Genomic DNA, 25,854 nt, shown 5'->3' with positions numbered 1-25,854 from the left:
GATAGGTTTTGTTGACTCATATTATGATGATTAGTCACTCTCTGTCTGTCTGTCTGTCTCTCCTTTTTTATCACTCTCTCTCTCTCTTTCTCTCTCTCTTTCTCTCTCTTTCTCTCTCTCTCTCTCTCTATCTCTCTCTCTCTTTCTCTCTCTCTCTCTCCTGTCAATAATATGTCAAACTCTTTACTTTTTTGATCTCTAACATTTACTCTAATTAAATATCCCCTGGAATGACGAACTGTATTTATTTATTCGTTGTTTTATTTGCGCAATATCTATAAATATATTTATATGATAAGCAATTATAATTAAGAGCCCTAATAACAGTCATTAATGCTGCTATTATGATTATATGGGAAGAGATGAGGGTCCCTTCCTTTCTCCTGCCTCCCTGTCTGCCAGGGAACGTGACATTTCCATTAAAAATAAAAGAAACAAAATTATATTTTTCTTAGAAAACTATTTTTATGGTATCTTCATAAATATGTTTTCTTTCATTTTTCTTGGATATAAAATTTAGACTCTACTCTGTCTTTATTCTTTTTTTCTTTTGCCATTATTATTGTTATTAGAGTTTAAGAATAAAAATAATATCATTATCAATGTAGGATGGACCTATGTATATATAAATATATTTATATTATTAAATCACAGGAATAACCAGAGAGCCCACAAATGATTTTTAGATCTATAAAAAATGTACAGCCCACTGATCAAAAAGAAGCCCTTAATTTCTCATCTCGAATTCAATTCTTATTCGATTTTCAAAATTATTTATTAAATTATGGTGATACACATGTAGGTTGACAATATCATCAATTTTACATGGTTAGTTTCGTTTTGACACACCAAAAGATTAGACGTCTTTTGCTGTGCATCGGTATTTTCTACTATTGAAAAAAAAATAGTGATGTGCTGCGAGCTGAATTTTGCTCGTGACGTATTTTCGAGTTGATAAACAAATCACTCGAGAAGTTATACGCTGTACACGCTACTCGGTTGAATAATCATTACTCTCAACGGTATTAAACTAAGAATTTTAGCCTAACTGATAATTTTAAGGTGTTATAGACAAAAATCCATCGATTTAGGGGGACTAGAGCCCCATCAGGTCCATGTAGATGGCCCTGACACTATCTAACACTTTTTGCACGCTAACAAATTTGTCAGTCAAAAATCATAATTTATAGATAGGAATATTGAAAATATGTCATTTACAAATTGTTTTTTCCATCTCTAATTAATCATTATAAGACTCACATTCTTAACGAGGACGGATGAAGAAGCTTTCTTCCTTTGTGGAAGCAAAGCTTTCTAAGCCCGTGTAAAAAAAAAATACTTTTTAAGGATAAACATGCTCAAAAAATATAGAGGGGGGAAACATAATTTTTGACGAGTTACGAGTCGAATGTTTTGTGTATTTTTTTAAATTAAATTTGGAAGGTTCTTTTTACTTCTAAATCAGTTATTTTTTTAACAGAAGGTTAAATTTTGAAGAATACACAATCTTTTAAAAGTTTTTTTTTAACAAAATTGTCCCATAAATTGTTTTTTTCTTTAATTTTTTTTTGTTTTTTAAAGTAGAAAATTGCGAAGCACACCAAAAGACGTTTATCTTTTTATCTGCCGAAAACAAAGAAACAATCTAAACGGCCTGTACCTATCTATCAACAAGTTAAAAAAATTAATTTGAAAATCAAATGAAAACTAAGTAGGAATTAGAAAATAAAGATTTATTTTTTATTACTGATAATTTAGCATAAAGATATAAACTTACTCATAAGGACTTATATCAACTACGCTCTGGCTCTTGGAGTCAAATTCAGAATACAAACAGATATCCGTCTTTATTGTGTTCACGTCATTTTTTTTTTTTTGTGAATGAATAAAAGAGTACAGATTGCTCTACAAAATCACTTATGACCGAACTGGATTTTGTTCGTCTCGGACCGAATCTCAACAATAATATTATTCACATGAAATCCCCGAGAAAAAAATATAAGATTCAAATATGTAATTTATTATATTTTACAAATGTCTACTTTGACTTCTTTCATGCTGATCAGGATGCCAAACTATGCTTTAAATTATGTGAATGTTCTCACAGTGACAATACCAAATGTAAAGCTCAAATTTATGATATTTTGGCTGATGCAGAGGCTAGGAAGACAAAAGTGATATTAAGATCCATATTAATATATACTAAAAATTTAGCTTAACATTTTTGAAGTTATACAATAGGACTTCTCTTCCGAGATCTCATGACATAGCCGGAGTTAGGGGGCCTCGGTGAAAGTGTTTAGGACCTGCTTTTGATTGAACCCCGTCTTGGTAAGATTTTAAGATACATATATACACACTGAAGATAATTTTTGTAAAATGCCAATAATAATAAAAAATTATGAAAAAGAAAAGTCATCTTAAGAAATTATTTTCTTTTTTTTTTCTTCTAAAAACGTCATTAATTATACATATGTACTACTTTTATTTTAAAAAAGTCCATAAAATAAAAAAGGCCCAGTATTTATCTTCTGAAGGAGTGAAATTATTTTTTAAATGACCACACACATTTACTTAAGTTCAGACCCGTTCACATTAAAACTGATTCAGTAAAACAATCCCTTTTTCCCAAATTTTTCAAAGTTTTTTTACACTTAGGAGATATTCTCATAAAAAAATGTATTTCTAGGCAATCTTGCATTTAATTATTTCATAATATAGGTGTCAGGGGCGTATGCAGGATTATATTTAGGGTGGGGGAAAGGCTTGGTTTTGGGATTTTTTTGTAAAAAGGAATCCAAAAGTTACAATTTCTTGGAAAAAATCTTAAATGATTACATAGATATTTGGATAAAAAATTTCTAAAATCCAGAGCTTTTCACAGAAAAATTCAAAAATCCAAAGCTGTTAACAAAAATTGGAAATTTATGGAAGAGTTTCTAAAATTAAATTCCAAATAAATACAAAATTTAGGATAAAAATTTCAAAAAACATAGTTATCAACAAAACATTTAATGTTTTTGGAAAACAAATGTAAAAATCTACAGCTATTCATAACAAATTAAAAAATTTTGGAAAAAAAAATCGATAGTATAACTTCAAATATGAAATTTTTGGAAAAAAAAATCAAAATTTCACTGTTATACACAAAAAATTAAATTTTTTGAGGAAAGAATTTCAAAACTTCCAAGTTTTTTGAGAAAAATTTCTAAAATTAAATTTCAATTATTAAATTTTGTAAAGAAAATCTCAAAAACCTATTGCTATTCAGAAAAAATTAAAGTTTTTGGAAAAAAATTTCAAATATCCTTAAGTATTCTCAAAAAAATTTAAAATCCAGAGTTGTTTTGAAAAAATTAAATTTTCGAAGAAAAATTTCAAAAATTTATATGAATAGCTTATTCACAGACAATTAAATTTGAATTTGAATTTTTTGAACAAAAAATTCAAATATTACATTTTCTTGTAAGAATTAAGAAATACGTAAAAATTCCCCCCCCTCCCCGCAGACGCCCCAGGGTATGTTCTCTAATTATGTAAACATCCTTTATGTAATTCACTCACATGAAGATTCCCTTTAGATAAAGTTTTTAATGATTTATTATATAGGGAACAACTTTCCTGTATTCCTCAGACATGTTCTTTTTTTTTACATCCTGTCAGATACATCCGGGGACATTTTTATAAATTCATGAAATGTCCAGATTTTTATATATCAAATACAACATGTTGAAAATCAACTTGAAAATAAATACAAAATACAAAAATCCTCCTTATTTTGAACATTCTTACATACGTCTTTATATCTATGCCGAGTCCTTCACATCTTATATGACTACGACTGGGCATATAATACTAGAAAATTGTAAGTGAATGCCAAAGTACGCCCGCTAAAAATGCGGTAGAATAGCTGAAAATTACTAGAATGACATAACATAAGTACAGAAGGTCATTTGTCATATGTTTTATGAAGAAAAAAAGCCTATTTATCAAGGTTAATAGAAATACAATATTATACCTTAACGCATGTACGAATAATGTTTGACTTTCACCACACTTTTTAATATTGACGTCATAGTGTATGAGTGGTTGTGTGTTTTTTTCAAAATCTGCCTGTCTTGCCCAGCAGCCCATACAATACATCAGATTGAAAATTCTAGCAAGCCTTATAACATGATGGCCTAACCTTTTATTTCTATTAACCTTACTATTTATTAGATGTAGGTAGTCAAATGTATACCTAAATGTAGAATAGAAAAGTGTTAGGAGTAAGGAGATGGATTTAAGACGATTTGACTCTTCTTTTCATTTTGAAAAACTAAATTCATTTATCAGGTTTTTAATTATGAAAATAAACATTGATTGCATGCAAATGATAAAGAATATTATATTCAAAATGTGTCCATCCTTAGCTATACATTTTCACCACGTCTATGGCAATTTATGGCTAACACGCCCAGGAACCAAGTCTGTTGAGTAAGCCTCATGCGAAAGTATTTACGAACCAAACGTCTCAATCGTTTCATTGGCCAGTTTTACTGAAGCAAAAGTACTTTGTGTTGCCTTTTTTGATATTCCAGTTGTTTTTCACGTAAGACTCTTTTCAAATTGATCATTTGTTGAAGGTTGTATTCAGTGTTAATGATTCCGCCTGGTTTTAACAGCTCATAAAAGATCAACCCTCTATGCTCCCACCAAAACAAGGAGCATTCATTATGTTCCCTCCATATCTCACGTCAAAATTGATAGTTTTGCTAGATTTTTTTAGTAAGCCACTCTAAGCACTGTGATCCCCCAAGAGCCATGCTCACCGTAAGCTTTAATAAAGCATTCAGAGCAGTTCTGCAGCAGTTTTCTTGTAATGGTCACAGAAAATCAATAATCTTAGTTTTCAGGCACAAAATTTAGTATTCTGTATTGCTATATAAAGCTTATATTGTGAAGAATGTAAAATTTTCATCGCCAGAAGTCAGAACAAAGGAAATGAAAACACCTTAAATAAATATTCATAATACTTTACTTTTTTTATACACCCTTATTACTATAGAAGGGATGTGTGTAAAGAAAAAACTAAGTTTATCAAAATTTCTTCTTCATTTTTCATCATTCAATAAGAAAAAATATGGCCTATTTTGGGGTTTTAATTGTTTTAAAAATGCATTATAAAATAAATATATATTAATTTAAATATATTTATAATATTTTCCCTCTCGTAACGTTATATATGATGCAGAAGATCCTCCTCTTTATACCAGTAATTAATTTTCTCCCCCCAAAAAAAAAAATCGTATAACAGGCAGCTTATATATACTACACTCCCGCCTCCTACTCACGCTCGAACACAAACCCCATTTCTACATTTTACTTCAGTTCATATTGAGTGTATTTTCATCAATTATTCTAGTTACAGATTGAGTTACATAACTAGAATTGTAAAAAATATGACTTTGGACGAGTACGGTACTTTTTGTAGTTGTAAACTAAACACTGTTTTTTTTATTTCCAAAGCTGTTATCATTATTCTAGAAGAGTGAACATCTAAGTATAATGTAATCACTAGTGTGTGAATGCTCATGAATAATATTTGAGGTTAACTTGGGGAGTTATCTTATATATATTTAAAGCAAAGTTTGTCTTTTCGTCAACACCTAATAACTAACTAGTAATACGTTAGAAACTAGAGCATGAAAGAGGAAGAGTTACACTGGGGATTTGTTGCGGAGTCATCTAACGGAGCATCATGACAGCTAAGTTGCTCTCCTACAAAACATTCTTCATATTATTACCAAGTTGATTTTGTGCTGGTCATATTATACACAACTCTAGATATAGCAGTGTCGTAAAGGTGAAGCCAGTAAAAGTGATTCTCCTGATTTCAGGGAATCGTGAGTTCGATTCCCAGTCGTTTCTGGGAAAAAAAACATACTTTTAATATGTATTGTAAATATATTGGCTCCAAAATATTTTCTAAATCAAAGGAATTAATTGTAGTATGAAAATCTTTAATTATATCTAATTGGTGGAGCTCTATCTGACTAATACAGGGAAATACAAAAATAGTCGAGCAGAATTATTTTTTCCTCTGACATACTTAATTAAGTACATTGGTAGGTCAAACATTGATCAATGAATCATTTTTTTTTCAATCAAATATGATTGTAGTACATTGAGAACAGTTTATGAGTATGTTCCTCTCAGACTTTTTGTTAGCCTAATTCGTCCTTCCTCACATAAATACTACATTATGAAATGTCTCTCAGGTTTTAAATCTTATCTAGACTCAGGGATTGGCTTGTAGCATTTGTGTATGATCCAAAGGATTATCCTTGAAATTGAAAAATGGAACAATCAAATTGAACATCTGTAGAGAAGTTAATTCTATAAAATTATATACAAAATATCTCAAATGATAGACTATTAAAAAGAGTTTCAACTTTCAAGGTCGCTATATTTATGTAGTACTACTTTAAACTTGAGGTATCTGGTCTCTTTGAAAGAGTTTATGATGAAACTTGTAGCTACAATAAAAGATATATAAGCACCGGTTTTAGGACTGATGAAACTGACAGATCCAACACTATTAAGGCCTTATGTTTTGAATCGTTATATTAATTACCCCTGACAACGAAGTTGAAGTTATGTTTTGCCTCAGTTTGAATGTTGGAATGATTACAGAAAAAGTTAGACCCTGAACGTTTTACATAATTTTGGTCAAACTTTGTAGCCATTAAATTTTGATACTGAACCAACAACTACTCACCTTCTAGTGACTAGGTTTCATGAAGAGATAGAGTAAAGTGGGATCAAATGGGTGTATTTGGGCGTTTGAAGGCTTGTTCCAAGAAGTTGGGCGTAATTTTTTAGTGTTTGTTAGCTTACAGGTCTTAGCAATCAATTCAGCTTAGAAGCATTCATTTGGAGAAAAAAATATATATATTGAAAATCTCAATTTAAAAAAAAAAAATCCTTTACCGCAGAACCCCTCGAGCTTCGAATCCATTTCCCCTAACTGAAAATGAATTTATCATTTCTCAACTATCAAAATTTTATCCTCATGTTGCCTTTTTTTATCCTAAAATTTTAATATTCCTAGAGTTAAAAAGAATAATTAAAAAAAAAACACATAATTAAAAATTTGATGGGAAGGGGATTTATTAAATTTCACTGTATTTATTAGTGGGATCCTGATATTTCCCAAAGATCCCATACAAAGTCAACTAGCATTGAAGTAATTAACCCTACTACGAGCATTGCTGGATGAATTTAACAGGTTTAATATATCTTGCTTACAAATAATATAGTTATTATCCATTTGAAAGTGTTCATATCTATAATTATCAGAGAGAGCTTTTAACTAGTTCAATGCTCTATTGATTTTTGAAACATAATTTGTGTATTTAATGAGTATAAATCATCCTTAATTGAAATGAGGATATGAATCTCATTAACAAAATAAAGTAGTTAAATTTGAACTCTTTTTTCTTTTTTGATTTTGTTACTCAAACAGACTAGAGATGATAAACATCTCATTTGTTTTTAAAGTAAGATGTTTCATGACTGATAAAGTCATTTGTTATATAATGATTTAATTACATAATTTGATAGCATTATTAGCTGCGTAGAAAGGTATTATATCTATGGTAGAGCTGTTGTTCATAATTTTAAACACTGTCGATAAGTAATAAAAAACGAAAAACCTGACAATTTTTTAAAATATTTTCACTTTTTAGAAAATAAAATACATAGCCATTTTTTTCAAATGAGCCTTATTTTTTCAAATTTATTTTTTCAAATGACCCTTATTTTTTCAAATGAGCCTTATTTTTCTTCTTTATGGATATATTTAGATGAGTTTACCAACACACCCCTTAGATTGAAATGACGTCATCACAAGTAAAAGAAACAAAGGTTCATATATTGAGCAGAAAACCAGCGTCAAAATAATTGTTTTAAAGGCGAGACTCGGGCATAAAATAAGCCAGAAACGAAAGCTGCAATCTTATCGTGGGAAGAATATATTAACTATAAACTAAACAGATGATATTTAATTATAAACTAGAAGAGAAAAAATTTATATTGAACATTTCAAGATTTAATAATTAAGCTTTTTATTACTCAATTTTAAAGTTCTTTCATCACGTTTTTCTTATTAACTTTCTTTTATCTGTTATTATCAGATATCTCAGTTTCTCATAAAACATAATTGTATCTCGCAACCTTTCCTTCAAAAAGAAACAGAAAAAAGAACTCAAATTCAATGGGGCATGAGCGTTTTTAACTTATGTTTTTCTGTAAAATAAATCGACAAATAGTTGCGCCCTCTTGTGGCAAAATAATACAACTCCCTGAATGCTAATAGTAATTTAATAAAAAAGGTAGGCACATGTTACTCACATGGAGGGTGCTGTGAAAATTATTTTATGCTTGCAATTATTATTGAGAACTGTTCAGCGTTCACAGCATCATAATATAGTATTCGAATTCAACGTTCAGAACACTGGTAAGGGTGAAAGAGCCAGAAAAATCTACAGCTGAATACTAGATACAATGAAAATTTCTACGTTAGTGATGTAAATCCGAAGGATAGCGATGCGTGGAGCGCTCGGCACATGCTATCGTAATTTTGGAAAAGCCTGGTCTATGCATTACTTTATCTCTGAGCATAGGAGACACAATATATAATTATTGGGCAAACTTATTTACCCACTGTTCCTGTCCTTTGTTCTGATAATTAAAAGTATAATTTTGGTCAAATTATTTTAGTCTCTAATCGATAAAAAATAATAATTGCACTAATCTAGCCATTTTGCATAAAGTAGTATTCTATAGTGATGTAAAGTATTCTTTATTCTTAAAGTCATTTGATGCAGATTAATGTGAATATGACGTAAGTGAAGATGCTATATACCTACGATTTTGCAATGTTTTCTGAAAAAATAAATGAAAATTCATATATTAAAGTCCTTTGAGATATTGTTCAATATTTTTTAAATACATAACTTATTTTTGGAAATAGCAAACTAACTCAGAGCATCCCATACAACTTTTATTTATTAACGAATTTTAGAGAATGATGTAGAATGAAACATTACTCAATAATAATAAAAGCTTTGAGAAATTCAAAAAAAAATTCATCTAATATATGTATTTAAACTTAATTTAATTTTTGCGAATGAAAATCCAAGAGGGGGTAGACATAATATGTTATATTCAATGTAAAAATAAATAAAACAAGCATTTTGGACGAGTAAACTGGATAATACTTTAGTTTCTATAGTAAATTTTTAAAAAAACTTACATTTGACACATCACTACATAATTATACTATTATTAATAATATACTATATTTGTATATATATTTTATTTATTACTCAACAGATGGCGCGGACTTCTAAATAAAAAGGAAAAAAATTCTTCTTTCCCCTGACGTCACTCACTTCATAGTCCTTAGAGTAAACAAATCGTCCAACTCGCCTCAATTAAGTGTGAAATTCTTCATTTTTTAAAGGGTATTTTGGATATTAAAGGAGCATAGAACATATTCTTGGAGTCATCAAGTATGGGGTAAGATTTTAATTCTATTTGTGTTGCTATTATAGACCGGAGTCACACTTGTATCCGGATTGAGGCTTCTTAAATTATAATTTTAGATGAAACTCAATATATAAGGGATTTTTCCGGATCATTTTTTGCATTGATTCATTGGTTCTATCTCTGATTACGTCAGGGATATCCATTTACTTCATATTTCTGGGTAATTAAGTACTTAAATGAAGCACCCTATCTTTGCTTTGATGTGACGGTGTCAATTTGTGGCGATATATGTACTAATAATCTTAACACGTACATCGTTGTAAGTACTTGATTGAAAATAGTTGTAATTAGTAATTACTCAGCTTTAGTTTCACCTTTCAAGCATTGTGCATATGAGTCTTTGCCAAAAAGGAATTGCAAAGGATTCAAAAACAAACCCAATATATTAATATTTAAGTATTATATGTAATATTAACATAGAGTGTTTTCACTCACGTCATACATTGCATCATGATTGAAGGAGACGCCTTATTGGGGGCTCACAGTTAATATTTCTACTATATAAAGTGGACAAATACCCCATAAATCTTAATAAGTCCTTTATCAAATGACTTTAAGGGTATAAAATACTGAACAAAACTACTTGGTACCACTGATAAGCACTGTTCTTTGAATTTAATCAATGTAATATGTACTAAAAATCCCTATAAAATGCCTAGATTTGTTGAATAATTGTTATTTTTTTAATTGATGAGGAACGAACAAATTAGGGTAATTAGAGAAAAATATCCTTCTTTCCATTGAAGTACTTAACTTGACCCTATAATATGGAAATAAGCTTGTATAACGATGTAATAACATTTTTCAAAAATATATTAGGCTGGGATATATGTATAATAAAACTAGGCAATAGAGGGATAAGCAGTAAGTTTTAAGTCCTATTTGTCCTATGTATTTGTTGGTCCAATATTGACATCAACAATGTTGAAGCAACGTAACAACGCTCTAATGTAAGTAACTGCAGTTACAAACTTACAATCCTTGTCAATATTGAGACTTTAGCAAAAAAAAAATTGCAGATGATTCAAAAAATATTATTTATTTATATGGTTGAGATAACATCAATAATGAGTTATCACTCAGTTAATGTTCTTTAACTATAATTAGGGATTCACACACACAAAAAAAAAAAAAGAATTATAATTTTTGAAGAGCTTATCATTATTGGTTTATTTTTTTATATATATAGCGCTCACTTTTTAGTGTTCTCTTGTTCTAATATTATTAATGTTGACTTATTAAGGTTTTCTTTAAAAAAGGATTTTAAGCCTTTAATATTCTGTCATTGAGTGTTTAATTAGATTTTAAACGGGGGAGTGCTAAAGTGTATATTAATGCTTCTAGGGTAATTTGTCACTCCTAATCAATATTTGGAACTAAGTTTAAATGTAAAAAAGAATGAAAATCACATTTCATAAGCTTGGGGTATAATATCACGTGTGTTGGATTCGAGTGTTACTCAAACTTCCCAGAAATAGTATTTGGAAAACTAGACTAGACTCGTATGATTAAAACTATAAATATGCGAGTAAGGATTAATCTTATCTCCAGCCTTTCTACATTTTAATTGAGCGTACAATTTCTTTTCATATTTTCGGTTTTCATATTTCACAATTTATGCCTAAACACTAATCCATTGGAATCACTTCGGTGGAGAGAGAGTGTGCCTTTTCTATTGCTCGAGAAATTATATCAAAAATAGACGCATAATATTAGGAACAGATGGATTTTGATCAATTTCATTTGATCGTCATCTTGTTAAATATCTTTTATTGCAAACATTTTATTTATAACTATTTTAATATCTACCTATAGCTATAAATTAGATCTATATTTATAGCCAATAGTACTTATATGGGCTATAAAATAAGTTATTAAGTAATAGTGTGTTGGAGTGGGAGTTGGGGATTGTATATATATATCAACTCTGCAGCCTTGATTTCAACTCTTGTATCCAGGATTATTTAGCTCTCTTGATTGGATCAATTAGTTGTGATTCATTCACCAAAATAAAAGGAAAGAGCTTTGCCGCCCCCTTCTGACTTATTCATTCCTTCCTATGAAGTTATACAACCCTACTAACAATAAATCAGAGATCCTACTTTTTATTATTATATAAATATAATATATTTATCGTACTGCTAATTATTAATGATTCAGACTACGGGAAATAATTATTATTATCATTATCTCGAAAATACCATAATTAGAATACATATATGTATTATGACTATAAACATTTATTAATGGTCAATTTATTAATTCAAAAATGCTTTAATTATTCATGTGATGTATTCAAAAGACAGACAACTATTCACTCATATATAGTACACTAAACTCCTCGATGAATTATATATATAAATAGTTATGTAAATGATATGAATTAGTTATGAGCCAGCCTCAGAACGACCTCAATTAAAGTCAACATGAAATTTTTATATCTGTGATAAATTATATTTGTTGATCGGAGAGAGAAAGAAAGAAAAAAAGTGACGTGTTTTGATTCTTCACATTTCGTCTAACCCTGAGGATTTTTCTTTGGGCGGGAGGGGCTTTTTCATTATTTGACAAAAATGTTGTTATTTTCTATATAAATGCCAAAATTGACTCATTTAAGAAAAGTGAACAAGATCAAATTTGACAATTTTTTTATTTTTTTTTGAAAGGACAAAAAAAATTTTGAATAAATTGACCAAAAAAAAATTTTTAAGGAGAAAAACATTTTGAACGCTAAAACAAGTGTTTCTGCAGGATTTGATTAGGGGCTTGATTTTTCAAAAAAAAAAAAAAAAATGTCAATAATCCACAAATTAGAATTTTTCTCAAAAATTCACATCTATTCTGAAAAAATTATTTTTTTTCGAAAAAAATTTCAAATATTAAATTTTTTTTTTTGGGGAAAAAATTAAAAAATCCATTGCTGTTGACAAATAAATTAAATTGTTTGGAAAAAAAAAGTTCAAAAAGGTCATACCTATCCTCAAAAAAAAAAAAAAACACAGGTGTCCGAAAAATTAAATTTTTTGAAAAAAAAATTCAAAGTTTAATTTCAAATATTAAATTTTTTTTGAAAAATTTAAAAATCCTAACCTAATATTGAAAATTAAATTTTGATGAGAAAAATTTGAAAAATTAAATTTTTTGGAATAGAAATTTAATTAAAATTTCAAATAAATATTATATTTTGTAGAAAAAAACAAGAATTCCTTAATTTTCTATCGCCCCTCCAGCCCACCCCTGTGGACTTCTCTCTAAATAATCGTTAATTTAAAATTATGACACCAAAAAATAAAATTGACAAAAACATTTTAGAGATAAGTACTAAGAATTTTGATGATTAAAATGAAGGCACACACCTAGCGTGAAAGTTCTAGTTACAACGCGACTTTAATAACTCTTAAAAAATATTGTTAATTTTGAAAAAGTGTCTCATAGTTACCCCTGTACCCCTAAGAGGTCATTTTCGTATCAACTGGCCATTCTTCTAGTACTAAGTATATGATATTATTCTTTCTGACGAAGAAGGGATTTATTTTTTTTTGCAATATCCTCAAAAATCTTTAATGAAGTTTTCAAGATTTCAATTTGCTCAACGTAGAAGGAAGAGATCGCTTTATCTTTACTCTATGACTAGATTTGTGAAAATAACTTCATATTTAAGTTTGGGAGGATAGAATGGTACATTGTACAAGTTAGAACTGGGATATAATCACTCGTATACTTCAAGATAGGCGTCATATATATCAATTCAGAGTGATTTTTCTTATCTCTAATTTTGATTAAATTTGGTATATCCGCTATGAACTTGAACAATTCATTGTTTTCACGTATTTTGAATAAAATTCAACTAATCTAATTTAAATGAAGTCAACGTTTTAGACAAGGCTATGTATTTTTCTTTAGATTTAACTAGAAACATAAAATATTATTTGAAACCATAGTTCATAGCATCTTCATCATAATGATGGTCTTAAAAACTATAAAAGTTATTTTATAACAAAAATACATAACTTTAATCATCTACAAAGGATATTTATTAGTGTTGGGGTTCGGTTTGGAAATCCTAGACCGGGTGGAGACCGTTATATTTTTTGTTCAACCGAATTAATTCGATTCAGCAATAAATATAAAAATTCGGTCTAGTTGGGTAACAAAAAAAAAAAGTCTAGACCGATTTTACAGATAAATTGTTTATAACATGATTTTTTCAAATACAATGACGTTATAGAAATTTTAAGAAGAGATAGCTCGGATTATTTTTTATCAAGTTGTCTCTCATATGTATAGAGTATTTTTTCTAAAACTTATCGTGTACTTTTGTGTTGTTGTTTTTTTTTTGAAAAAAACGAATGACAGTTGATCTAGAAAAAAAAAATGGTCTCTCATAATATAAGAGACCGAAAAAAATCGGTCCGCGGTCTGGACCGAAAAATCGGTCTAGAAAAAATCACTTAAGACGGTAAAAACGGTGCTGGAAACACGAGTCTCAGCACGAGTAATTATACATATTTTATATTTTTTTGGATTGAGATTAGGTGAATCCTGAACATAATTAATCTACTTTTTATTTCAACCATCTTGTTTCCTCTTTATAGTCCCTTTATATATACCTAGAGCAATTTAAGAGCATGTCTTGGTGTTGAAAAAATAATAATTCATTTATCAAATTTAATAAACCGGAAGTAACATACATTGAAATACAATCATCGGTCTAGTTATTGATTCAAGTATTCATTCGTTACTCTAATGAAAAATATAATAGAAGAAAAACATACATACATATATTCGAGAATCCGTCTATTCAACTTCCTCCTCTCTCACCTCCCTATGTATGTGTCTGTATGTACTCATATTTAGGATATAATAATATGTTGTATTTGATCAAATGTTATTTGTCTAAAAAGTGGTAAACATGTTGTGGTAATGTTTTATAAATGAAATGTCCACAAAAAAAAAAAAAAAATAGAGAAAAAAAAAAGATGAAATGGGTAAATGGAGTTTCTATTCCCAATTTGATACAGGTAAATGTTAATTTTTTCATCCTCTAAAAAAGATACATCAAATATATCATGTATCCTCTCTTGGATTCAACTCTACGAAGAAAAATATTTGTTTATAACAGCACTAAGGAACGTCACTAGGATTCTTTTTCTTTGAGCCTTAATACCTTTATAATTTGTGTTTCATTTTTTAGAAAAGATGAAATGTTCTTACTCATATTTTGTGTAAACTTTTCTTAAATAAAAAGACTTCATTTTCCCCGGTTATTAAAGATACTCAGATCCATTTTTCCTTCTGAAATAACCAATAGAGAGGGGGTCCTACGACCCTGGCTGTATTATACGTACAGAGCTCTAATGCAATTTGTGCACGACTCATGCATTTCCAATCAATCCCACGTCACATATAGTATTTCCCACACTTCAAATAAAAGACACTCCTCCCCGTCATAAAGGCCTCAAAATAAGCCACAAGTGTAGATGAATGTCTATTCTGAAGGGTAAACAAATATTTGTCTTTGTATGCATTATTCTTCATTTATTAAAACTTATTTAAAAATTCACGTAGTAGGATTAAAAGTATTCAATATTTGATTTAAAACCAGAATGTTACCAATGAGAGTCACTCACCTCCGTCATCAAAGCCTCAAAACAAGGCAGTTTAATGTGGATTTCAAATAAATATATATATGCTTTTTTTTTCTTGCATAAAAGCGTATTTAAAAATTTCTTGAGAGTAATGACATCACGTAGTGTGATTAAAAATCTTATGCTAAACTCCTTTCAAAACTTGAAAGTCCTGTACATATATATGATTTATATTTGTACAGGGTGCGTGGGAAAAATCTGCTGCATTTTAAAGACGATATTACTCCATCAGCTGATGTCCGATCCCTCTGTTTTTGGTGTTAAAATTTTTCCCGGGTCATAGGCTTGAGTTATTGTTGACCATTTGTAGCGATAGCATCATTTTAAGTGCCCAAGAAAAGTCATTATGTTCAATGAGAGAGATCGTAGATGCGCTGCTATTCAGATTATGCTTAGTGATTACATGAAATTAAGCAATGCTAACATATCTGGCCTTCTGTCAATGTCAGTTAGAACGGTCAGAAGTCTCAGGAAGCAGCTGGAGGAGTCATCGGACCCGATGGACGTTGTTGACAGGAAGAAGAAGGAGGAGAAGAGCACCAGGATTGTCCAGGACGTCACCTTCATCAACAAGGCTGAAAAGCAATGCTTTTGCGTTGTTATCCTTCTCCTCTTGGCCTCCGGCATCACCGGATTTGAACCCGTTGGACTACTTTATCTGGTCCTACGTGGAGAACATGACCAACCGCTCCTCCCGTAACACCAAGCAGTCTCTCATCACCTGCATCAAGGAGAAATTCAGTGAGATAGAAGCAGTACAGATCCAAAATGCCTGTTCTCGGTTTCGTAGCCGCATTGAGCGGGCTTCGGCCGCAGACGGCGGCTACATTGAATAGATAGCTGCTCTATATCCTAATAAAGAAATTCGTTTTTATTTTATCAATAAATATTATAAAATAAGCTTGTAGTTGTTGATTTTTGAAGCGGTAGATTTTGCCAACGCACCCTGTATATGTTGTGTATAAGTAGTTTTTAGGAGTTAGTTCCAATTTCTAGGTCTCATATTGTTTGATTAAAACATCTGTCATTTTGATATATTGAATCTTTCTTATCACAAAATTGTCTTTATTTCTCGACAAAAATCCCATTACCCGAGTAATCTATGATTATTTTAATGCTTACATATCTGATAATTATCCCTCAAAAATAATATAACACCTTAGTTAATGCTAACTAATGTGTTAGTTTTATAATTTATTAAGTCAATAGTACCCACAGCGTTCGGTACCTTGCTAATATAACAATTTATATTGTATTTTTGTTGTCAGGTGTGGATATTTCTCCTTATTTTCCCCATATCAGGCTTTTAAACAATGATAACATAATTATATTAATTTTGTTTTGTTTTTGAAATTTAGTCTCCTCTAACTCTAAGGCACATAAGTATAGTATCATACTCCTAGGCCGCTACTCTTTTTTTTCTTACCGATTTTCAGCTTCAGTCATTACACATGTGTTGATTGTATTTTTTTAATAAAATCGATTTTTTAGATGATATTTAGAGTAAAAACTTTGAATCCTTTGAATCGAGGTTGTGTTGATTTTATCCGAATTTGATTATCACATCCTGGAATACTTGAGTTTATTTTTTCAAGGGTTACATTTTTGAATTATTTCAAAGTATCGACCTACTTAATTTAGAAAACAAGTTGGTAAAGACTCACTTCTGAATTACACTGGGGCATTATTATCTACATCAAGGGTGGACATACTTTTCAGTGAAAGGAATATATATTAAAGAAATTGTCATTTTTAAGGGATCAAAAATAAAATATTTATTTTTTAGAAGAAGAAAAATATATTTTTTTATAATGGTATCCCTAATTCATCAACAAATGTCATGTTTTTTATTTTTTTATTCGTCAGCTGAAGATTTATTCTTCTTGAACTAAAATAAGCTATTATTGATAAGATGTGAATCATTTTCCTAAATGAAAAATAGTTCCATTGTAACGGCTTACTACGAAGTGCCAACTGATTTGAGGCCTTCGTTCTTTCCATTTTTGAAAAGGAAATGTTGAAAAGTATGTATCATAATAATTAAAATGTATTTTAAAACTACTTAGATGTCTAGAATAAACTTCACCTTAATCAAATTTTTGATGCCTCATAAAAAAAAATTTAGCGGGTATCAAAAGGTATTTCGAACCATCCACCCCTAGTTATAAATCGTAGGCATTTTTCGGTAAGCTAAAGAAGCCGAAAGTCAACATGGTAACCCTGACAATTTCATTAGATTTCTCACCATCTCTGTAAAAACATGTTATCCTTAGAAAGACAAATTTATATAAGATTAAAAATATTAAAGAAAGGGGCAGATTAGCTGCAAGAAGCTATGAGATTAAGGAAATTAACACATTTCCCAATCGCGTGTTTAGCAAGAACCTAGGTTAAAATTACTCCCTTGTCAATCCTCAATTCTACTCTAAGTTCCAACGAGGACTTTCACAAACTCCCCAACAAATCGTCAGAGTGACTCATCGTCATTTATGAGTCGATGTAGATTATATTTAGATCTCTTTTCTCAAGAATGAAAAAATAATGATAACAGGATTGGCAAATAAAAAATTTACATTTTTTTTTCGAATTTCGATTATGGCTAGTTCGAAAGAGTTCTGATATAGTATAAAAATAACCTATACCAAACTTAATTACCCTACAATGTCATTTTTAGATAGAAGCCACACCATTTAAATAGATTTAAAAAGATTTTAAGCGTTGCTTTGTAAATTTTTTGAAATGTGTCGAAAATATATCGATTATTAAAATTGTCGATTATATTCCAGACTCAAGTTTAAGAAAAATAATTCTTGCTTGCTTTTATATCCACATGATCATGTTTTTTTTTGTTTTTGGATTTTTTATTTTCTTTATATCCTACAATTAAAAATTTTTGATAAAAAAATGGGAAAATTAATTTTTTTGGCAAAAAATTTCAAATGGTACATTTTTTGAAGAAAAAAAATCAAAAGTCCACAACTATTCTCAAAAAGTTAATTTTTTTGAAAAAATTTCAGAAATTCACAGCTGTTTACAAAAAATTAATTTTTTTGAAAAAAATTCCAAAAATCCACAGCTGTTTACAAAAAAATTGTATATTTTGTAAGAAAAGAATTCAAAAATTTAATTTAAGATTTAAAAATTCATAGTTATTCACAAAATATTAAATATTATATGAAAAACTTTACAAAAAAATTAAATTTTTTGGAAAAACAATTCAAAAATGAAATTTCAAATATAATAAGTTTTTGAAAAACAGCCCACCCACGCCGGACGTTGGAGTTTTTTTGTTTTTTATTAATACGAGGTGAATTATGAGCAAAAATTTGCATTCAGTTTCTTTTGTAACTGGTCCAGAGTTGGCTACGGGAGATACATTTCTTTGACTTGGGATCTCCGTCCAGGAAGAAATGAAACTCCTTTGTCAAAGTAGTATTACTATATAATTCTTCTTCGACATATTATGAATATATCCTTGGTAATGATCCTAATTAGTTATTTCTCTCAAAATCTAATATTTCAAAGTAGGATGGATTTCGTTGTTGTTCTTGTTTTCCTGGCCTCCCTTCCAAAAACAAGGGTACCCTCATCATCCAAGGAGTGAATCAATTATAATCTATACATACGCTAATAAAATAATAATAATTAATATATCAATTCAATAATGCCAGGTATGTTAGGCAGCATTACATATATATTATAAATATGGACTTATAATACGAATCATAATTAATCATATGAAATAATTATGTGTTTTTTGAACTATTTACATAGATAATTATAATTGCTTGTCTGCCTGCCTGCCTTTGTCGAGATTTGATTTGAGATGGAGGTGCTTTATTTATATATCTATTTGACTCATGTATAGATGTGTCTCGTACCTACAAGTTCAATTAATACTTCATTCTTCTCAATACTTGATCGTACTATGATAATCTACAAACATGTTATATGTAAATCTGTAACATATTAATGTACTATTATCCTAGCATTGTATGTATATGTGTAGACTCTGTCTTTGAGTTAACAGCTTTTATAACCAATATATTTACATTCAATGGACATATTTAAATAGACAGGGAGAAAAGGTTTTTTTACACCAGCTGACTTTAGATTGTCAGGAATCCAATAGATATGGATATTTTCACACTTTTCCCTCTAAAACTGTATGAAAAAATGGCATGAAGGGCACTCGGGGTGTTACTATGATATTGTTGGGATTTTTTTTTATAAAACTTTGACACTTTTGGCAGAATATTCTTTTTACGCCACATTATTTTTTGAAATACCTTTTAAATTTAAAACAATTGACAAAATATATGTAAATATTTTTATTATTTTGTCAAACAAGCAAAAAATCCAAATTTTGACAAGATACATTAATGTATGTCACAGACCTGAAAATGTTGATCCTTGCCTTTTTTACTATTTATAAAAGACTATTTCATTTCTTAGAATTATTGTTATAAATTTGAAGGTTTACTTCATCGAACTCCAATTTCTATATGACGTAGTGGAACTGTAAGTATCCTGTTTCTAACACTAATTTACTATCGTACCGTTTTACCGGGTGGGGATTCTAGAACTTTATAAAGATGTATTTCAGCCAACATCTTCTAATAGGGTATGTCAATTAAATAATGAAAACTAATCATCATGTAGCCCCCCCCCCTTAGTAGCAATGATGGCTTCCAGGCGGCCACGGAAGGTCTTGGACCCATTGCAGATGTAGTCCTCAGACATGGCATCCTAGTGCTGGTTAGCGGTGTCCTTGAGGTCGTTGATATTTTTTTGTGACAGGCCTTGGACTCAACATGCAGCCAAAAGTGAAGTCCAATGGGTTGGTATTTGGTGAGTAGGGGACCATATTTTCTTTCCCCATAAAAGCAAGTTGTACTCCAACTAGTTTGCGGCCTTTTTGGACGTGTGTGCGTTGTGTTATGAAGTCTCCGACTTTATAACGGCATAGACGGTTGAAGGAGATCCCCAACTGCTTTGCAATCTCTCTTTGTTTCTTGCTTGCGTCCAACAGTGCACGGACTGATATTCGTTGGTCATGTTCAGATGACATTTTCTCGGCTTCTAAGACACTTTTAAGATTTTTTTGCATCACCCGGTATGTCAAGGAGTCAGTATTTAGGGGGTAGCAGTATAGTACCGGTTTAGGGGTCAACATTACTTGACACGTATGAAAAATTTAAAAGCTAGACATATATTCTGACTATAAAATTTTCTTTTGTAATTGCAAAAAAAAACTTAAATAGGATAAATATATACAGTTTCAAATAACCAAAATTGTGTTTTAACCACTGTCGTCATGGTCAGCTTATCCTGAATAACATTATGTAAAAATAATTTTAGCATTACACTTATTAATGTAGTTTTCATAATTAGTCCAAGACCGAATATTTTTTTCCGTTCGTTCTTAAATAATTTTTTCTAGACAACTGATTTTTGGTCAGACTTTTGTAGTCTCCAATCGTGAACCAATGTCTTCCCCATCTCTTTGATTGAAATTATTTTTATAAAAAACAGGTCATACCTAATATTTTTTTTTTAAATGTTATTTTATGAAAATTATTTTTTTCTCCTTGTATGACAAATCCAGGCCAACTTTGCTGCAAGACCCAATTCCAGTAATAATGCTACATCTGACAAATCTTATACTCATTAGCTATAACATACATTTTAAGGAGCAATTTTTTTATTTTTTTTTGATAAAAATGTTCTCTCTGGACATTTTAAAATTGTTCAAGAAAGGAAAGAAGTTTAATTTTGTGCTTTCTAAAATGTATGATAGAAATATTAAATATATGATTTTATATATAGTCAATCATTAATAGTAGTGATGAGAATCGCCTGAATTTTGGGCTTGTTAAATAAATACTACCAAAAATCGTCATTGTAACCATGAGAATTTAAAGAATGTTTTAGATATAGATCCTTAATTCTACTTTTAGTCCAACTAGGACTTACATCTACAAATCTTTGATACAGATCCTTGGGATTACTCTCCGTCTTTTATGCGCACACAACCCCATGTGCAATCAGGTTTTGAATAGCATTGAATGTATTAGAAAAAGGGGAGTTCTTTACTCAGAAGTTAAAAAATAAGGATAGCATCTTAAGAAAAGAAAATTTGCTCTTCAGATTACCAAGTAAAAAAAATGATGGACCTAAAAAATACACTTTATTTTTATCACTAATTATTACATTAATGGAAACCATGATCATTATTTTTTACATAGCTCAGTTCAGGATAAACAGAAAAGGAACAAAGTAGTTATTAGTTGGTTTGGGTTGGTCTGGTCACATCACCAGTCCCACTTTTTGGTCCTTAAAAAAGTTAAAATCCATCCCTCGCGACGTCAATGAGTGTGTTTTTCATTATTCTGTTATATAATTAAATAATTAATTAACAATCAAAATATGTTCGTATTGAATTGTATTTTAATGAAAAATATAATACTCTTTTTTCAAGAATTCTGCAATAATATTAATACATATTTCATATATCGTATTTGGTTTTATAAACCATCTATATGTTTATGAAAACTTCCAAGGACCGGACTGTATAAATAAAGGCCGACGCAACACTAATCATAAGTCAATTTGGTAAATGTAACGGACATATTTATCCTAAATCACGAAATATGTAGGTGAGCCAACCCAGTGGTTTTTAACTGGGGAAATTTCTCCTAGTTGGAATTTGAGACGTTATTTGAGCAATCAAGGTCTCATGTAAAATGCCATCTATGCACAGGGGTGGGCCAAAGTATCAATGCCGAGGGTGAACGTATTAAAGGATACAACAGATAATTGTTCAATTTAAATTTCATATGTAATACATTTTATCTTATAAAGGCATCTACTATTACTTAAACTTACTTGGAAATATTGTCCAGATACGTTTGCCCACCCCTGCATGTATGTATAAAGAAAGGGCATAATTTTTTTCTTTCTTTTTTAAATGAAAAAAAGGACATATTATTGTTTCTATTATTAAGTTTATAAAAAGTCATGATTGACTTTTTAAAACTGAAAATGTATGAGGATAAATTCTGGAAGGGAAGGGCTTTATTGAGATGAATTAATTGGTTAATGGAAATTCTGATATGATTCACACTAAAAAAATATGTTACGTCTTTAAAATCTTGTAGTAGATATCTATATGCTTTAGTCATTTTGAAAAAAAAAAAAAAAAATTTACTGCAGCCTCTACTCCGTAATTTACCTATATTATTGAGTAAATATAGAAAAAAATAATAATGTAATATGCCGTTACCTGTCAATTTTTGAATAATTACATACACTTCACTCTATATTGCTCAGTAAAAAAAAAAAAACTTTATTATTATTATAAATAACGTGTAATTACTTTCAGCCATGGTGGTTTATCATACCATGAGGTCTTGAGTAGTTATTCCCCCTCTTTCCTCTCTCTCTCTCTCTTTTTTGTTCTTTCTTTCTTCTAAGTATGTAATGTAAAAAGCCATTTGAATCATGAAGCCTACATTATTATTATTATTTTTTTTAATGTAGGTAAAAGAAATTATTATTTGTCAAAGGAATTAAGAAGACTCAAGCCCCCCTCTTTATGAGGGAATTTCTTCAAATTATTCTTACTTATTTAGTATTTTTAGTCAAAAAACTTGTGGGCTGATTTGGCCCGTCTACATATCCTTCCCTATGTTATTTCAAATGAGTGATTACTCGTGATTGGCCCCCCTCCACTTCTTCTATGTCATTTTTGTCATTAAAAAGTAAAGAAGGAAGATATTATTATTGTAAATTGTTAGGTACGTATTAAAGGTTATTTTTCGGAATCACGTTTTCCCGGGAGCTCTGGGGATTTTGCACCTTATGGGCAATTTCGGAAATCCCCGTATTTAATCATATATGTAAGTTTAACTGAATGAAAAGAGCGGTCTGACAAGTTTCCTACCTCAACGTAAACATGACAACACTCCTTAATAAAAGCTAGTCGCATCCATCTAGCACCTTTTGACCGTTACTCACCAAAGTTTCGCCCATTTTGGAGGTGGCATTATTATGTAACAGTCGTTTGAGTGAGCTGATGGGAGTGTTTTTGTGGACAACGTTGAGTACCGCTGTGTGGGAGCAGTTTAGGCTCAATAAATCCAAGTTTTGGCGCCGATTTAATACTATAGATGAAATTTGATACACTTTTATACGTTCAATACAAAAATATAGTCTTAGGGATAGTTTTTTTATTATTATTATTTTATGAAAAGTATAGGAAACAATAGGCTGAGAAAGGGGGCAAATCAAAACGAAATCAATTTCTAGATCAAATAAGTAGAAAGAAAGATAGGGTTGGCTTTAATGCCTCGGTCGGGGAGATAATCAGAGGTCTTGATAGGATGGCAGACTATTCATTATCTTGGATGAAGTACAGAGTAGTTACCAACTTACTAACCTTGGGTTGTTTGTATGGTAAAGCATCGGAAGAGAGAACATGTTTCTTCTCTAAACAATCACTGGAAACATCCCAAGATAATTTCTTTATTCGCGTGTACGTATACAATTCATATAATGGACCAAGTTATGGAGTGTTTGTTTTTGTTGTTTTTTCCATTTTAAGTTGCATCTTGTGCATAAAGATTTTTCTAATTTTTATACCGGCCCATATCATGGTGAAATTAATAGCATAACTGCAAAAGTACAAGGTCTGTTACATAAATTTAGATGCACAAGAACACCATTGCCTAAGGATTTTACTGTAATATTGAAGAATGTTGTATTTAATATGTTAAAAAATTAAAACTAATGTTTTTTTTATAAAATAATCAGTTAAAATATATTTGTAGCAAGGGTCAAAGGACAATCCAGTTTTGCAGAGAAAAATGTCGAGTGCTATTTGGATGGGTTACAGAGATGGGAACCACATATATTTCGAGTATTAGATACTATAATTTAGTGTTGTATCGGTAATCATTTAGGACTTTAAAAGGCAGTCCCTTCTAATTCAGTCTACGTCCAATCCAGTTCAGTCCGACCCATTAGTTCAAAAAACTTATAAAATTCCGTTCTTGATTACATCACTCAACTTTATATTTTCTTTGTTTGATCAGTTCTAGTACTGATAGTCTTCTGGATCGGTCGTAAGACTGGACCCGAATAAATAAGGACCTACACAGCAATAATATAACTAACGAGGCTTTGTTTTAATTATTTTGACTTTTGGTGTAGTTATAATTTAGATTAGGGGAGTTTGTTTTCAACTTTTTTTTTTTATTTCAATTACGACTAGTGGATAGTTCCATTATATTTCTACAATTTTATAAACACTTCAATGAAAATGTATTTTAACAACGCGGTTGCATAGAGTCACATATTAAAAAAACTTTAATTACTGACTTTAAAGGTCATACTTATGATGTAAGTATGCTTTTGGTATCAAATTATATGTTTTTGGGGGTAGAAGAGCTTGAATTTGATGATGGTATAATCAGTGTGAAACTAAGGGAAATCAATGACTTTTCAATTTTCGAGAGGCATATCTTTGAGGATGAAGGATTGCACACAAGTTTGGAAAAATAAATTATATTATAAATAAAGATATTCAAATAAAAAATTACTTATGTGAGTTTCTTTCTTCATCTTTAATTCAATTATACAAATTTAATGTTAATTTAACATAAAAACATTGAAAATCATTGCTTTTCCTTAGTTTTACACTGATTATAACATCAAATTTAAGCTCTTCACTCCAAAAAACATATAATTAGATATCAAATCATACTTACTTTTAAAATCAGTGATTAAAGTTTTTAAATATGTGAAAGCCGCCAAGTGGTTAAGTTTTTCAAAAAGGGCTATATCTCGCTAACCCGTGAAAGTGTCAGTTTAACTGCATGTATGCCATTATAAAAGATTTTTTCACATAATTCAACCAATTTTGTTGGAAAAAAAAATGATGTGAAAAAATTATGGGCTCAAAAAAAAGGTAAATTTTACAGTTTTTTTATGTACCGTCTCCGACCGAATTTTTTGGTCACTCTTAGTTTTTTATGATGTTCTGAGATTCAGTCCTATGCACGGATTTTTGATAAAAATGATTCACAAAAAACTTTTCCTAACATTTTCAACCCGTTAGCATATGAAATTTTGTTTGCAACACAAAATTATAGGCAACCTCTTGTTTCAATCATTTTGTTCATTGAAAAAATCGTTGAGCACTAGTGAGGTAAACGGACATATCCAGCTGTTGTAAGCAAACTGTTCTAGAGATCGCACTCAAACTTGGCATCATAATAAAAGGCATGGCTGCCAACCGAAAGAAACTGTTTTTAAATCCCTGTTGCATGGGCAATTTAAATTAACAATTCCCGGTACTTTTTTGACTGAATGTCATTTTTTAATTTTTATTATCTTATGTGAGTTATTTTTTATATTTAAAGCTACACCAAAAAGTGTTTCTCTTACTTGGGGGTCTGGCTTTCTAAAGTAGGCATACTATTACTTTGAGGATTCATTGAATAGGCTGAAGGAATCCTTGATTTTCTTTACGTTTGATCTCATTGGAATCCAGTGTTACAATATGTTTTTACATGTATTTTGTTACCTTTTTTTTAAATGTCTTTGGGAG

The 25,854-nt window shown here is 30.0% G+C and overlaps 1 protein-coding gene across 2 annotated transcripts in view; it reads left to right on the top strand.

Moving 5' to 3' along the window:
* The first annotated feature begins 9,425 nt into the window (after positions 1-9,425).
* LOC121116358 (uncharacterized) overlaps positions 9,426-25,854 on the top strand; it is a 52,168-nt gene continuing 35,739 nt past the window's right edge. For both annotated transcript variants that reach the window (XM_071887532.1, XM_040710603.2), the window contains exon 1: positions 9,426-9,564. In XM_071887532.1, the coding sequence (XP_071743633.1) occupies positions 9,560-9,564 (5 nt within the window). In that variant the 5' untranslated portion in view covers positions 9,426-9,559. The remainder of the gene's footprint in view (positions 9,565-25,854) is intronic.

The sequence above is a fragment of the Lepeophtheirus salmonis genome, chromosome 4 (assembly GCF_016086655.4).
Source record: "Lepeophtheirus salmonis chromosome 4, UVic_Lsal_1.4, whole genome shotgun sequence".
Classification (NCBI taxonomy): Eukaryota; Metazoa; Arthropoda; class Copepoda; order Siphonostomatoida; family Caligidae; genus Lepeophtheirus; species Lepeophtheirus salmonis.
Note: the sequence above shows the minus strand (reverse complement) of the source record. Positions and strands in the feature narration are given on the sequence as shown.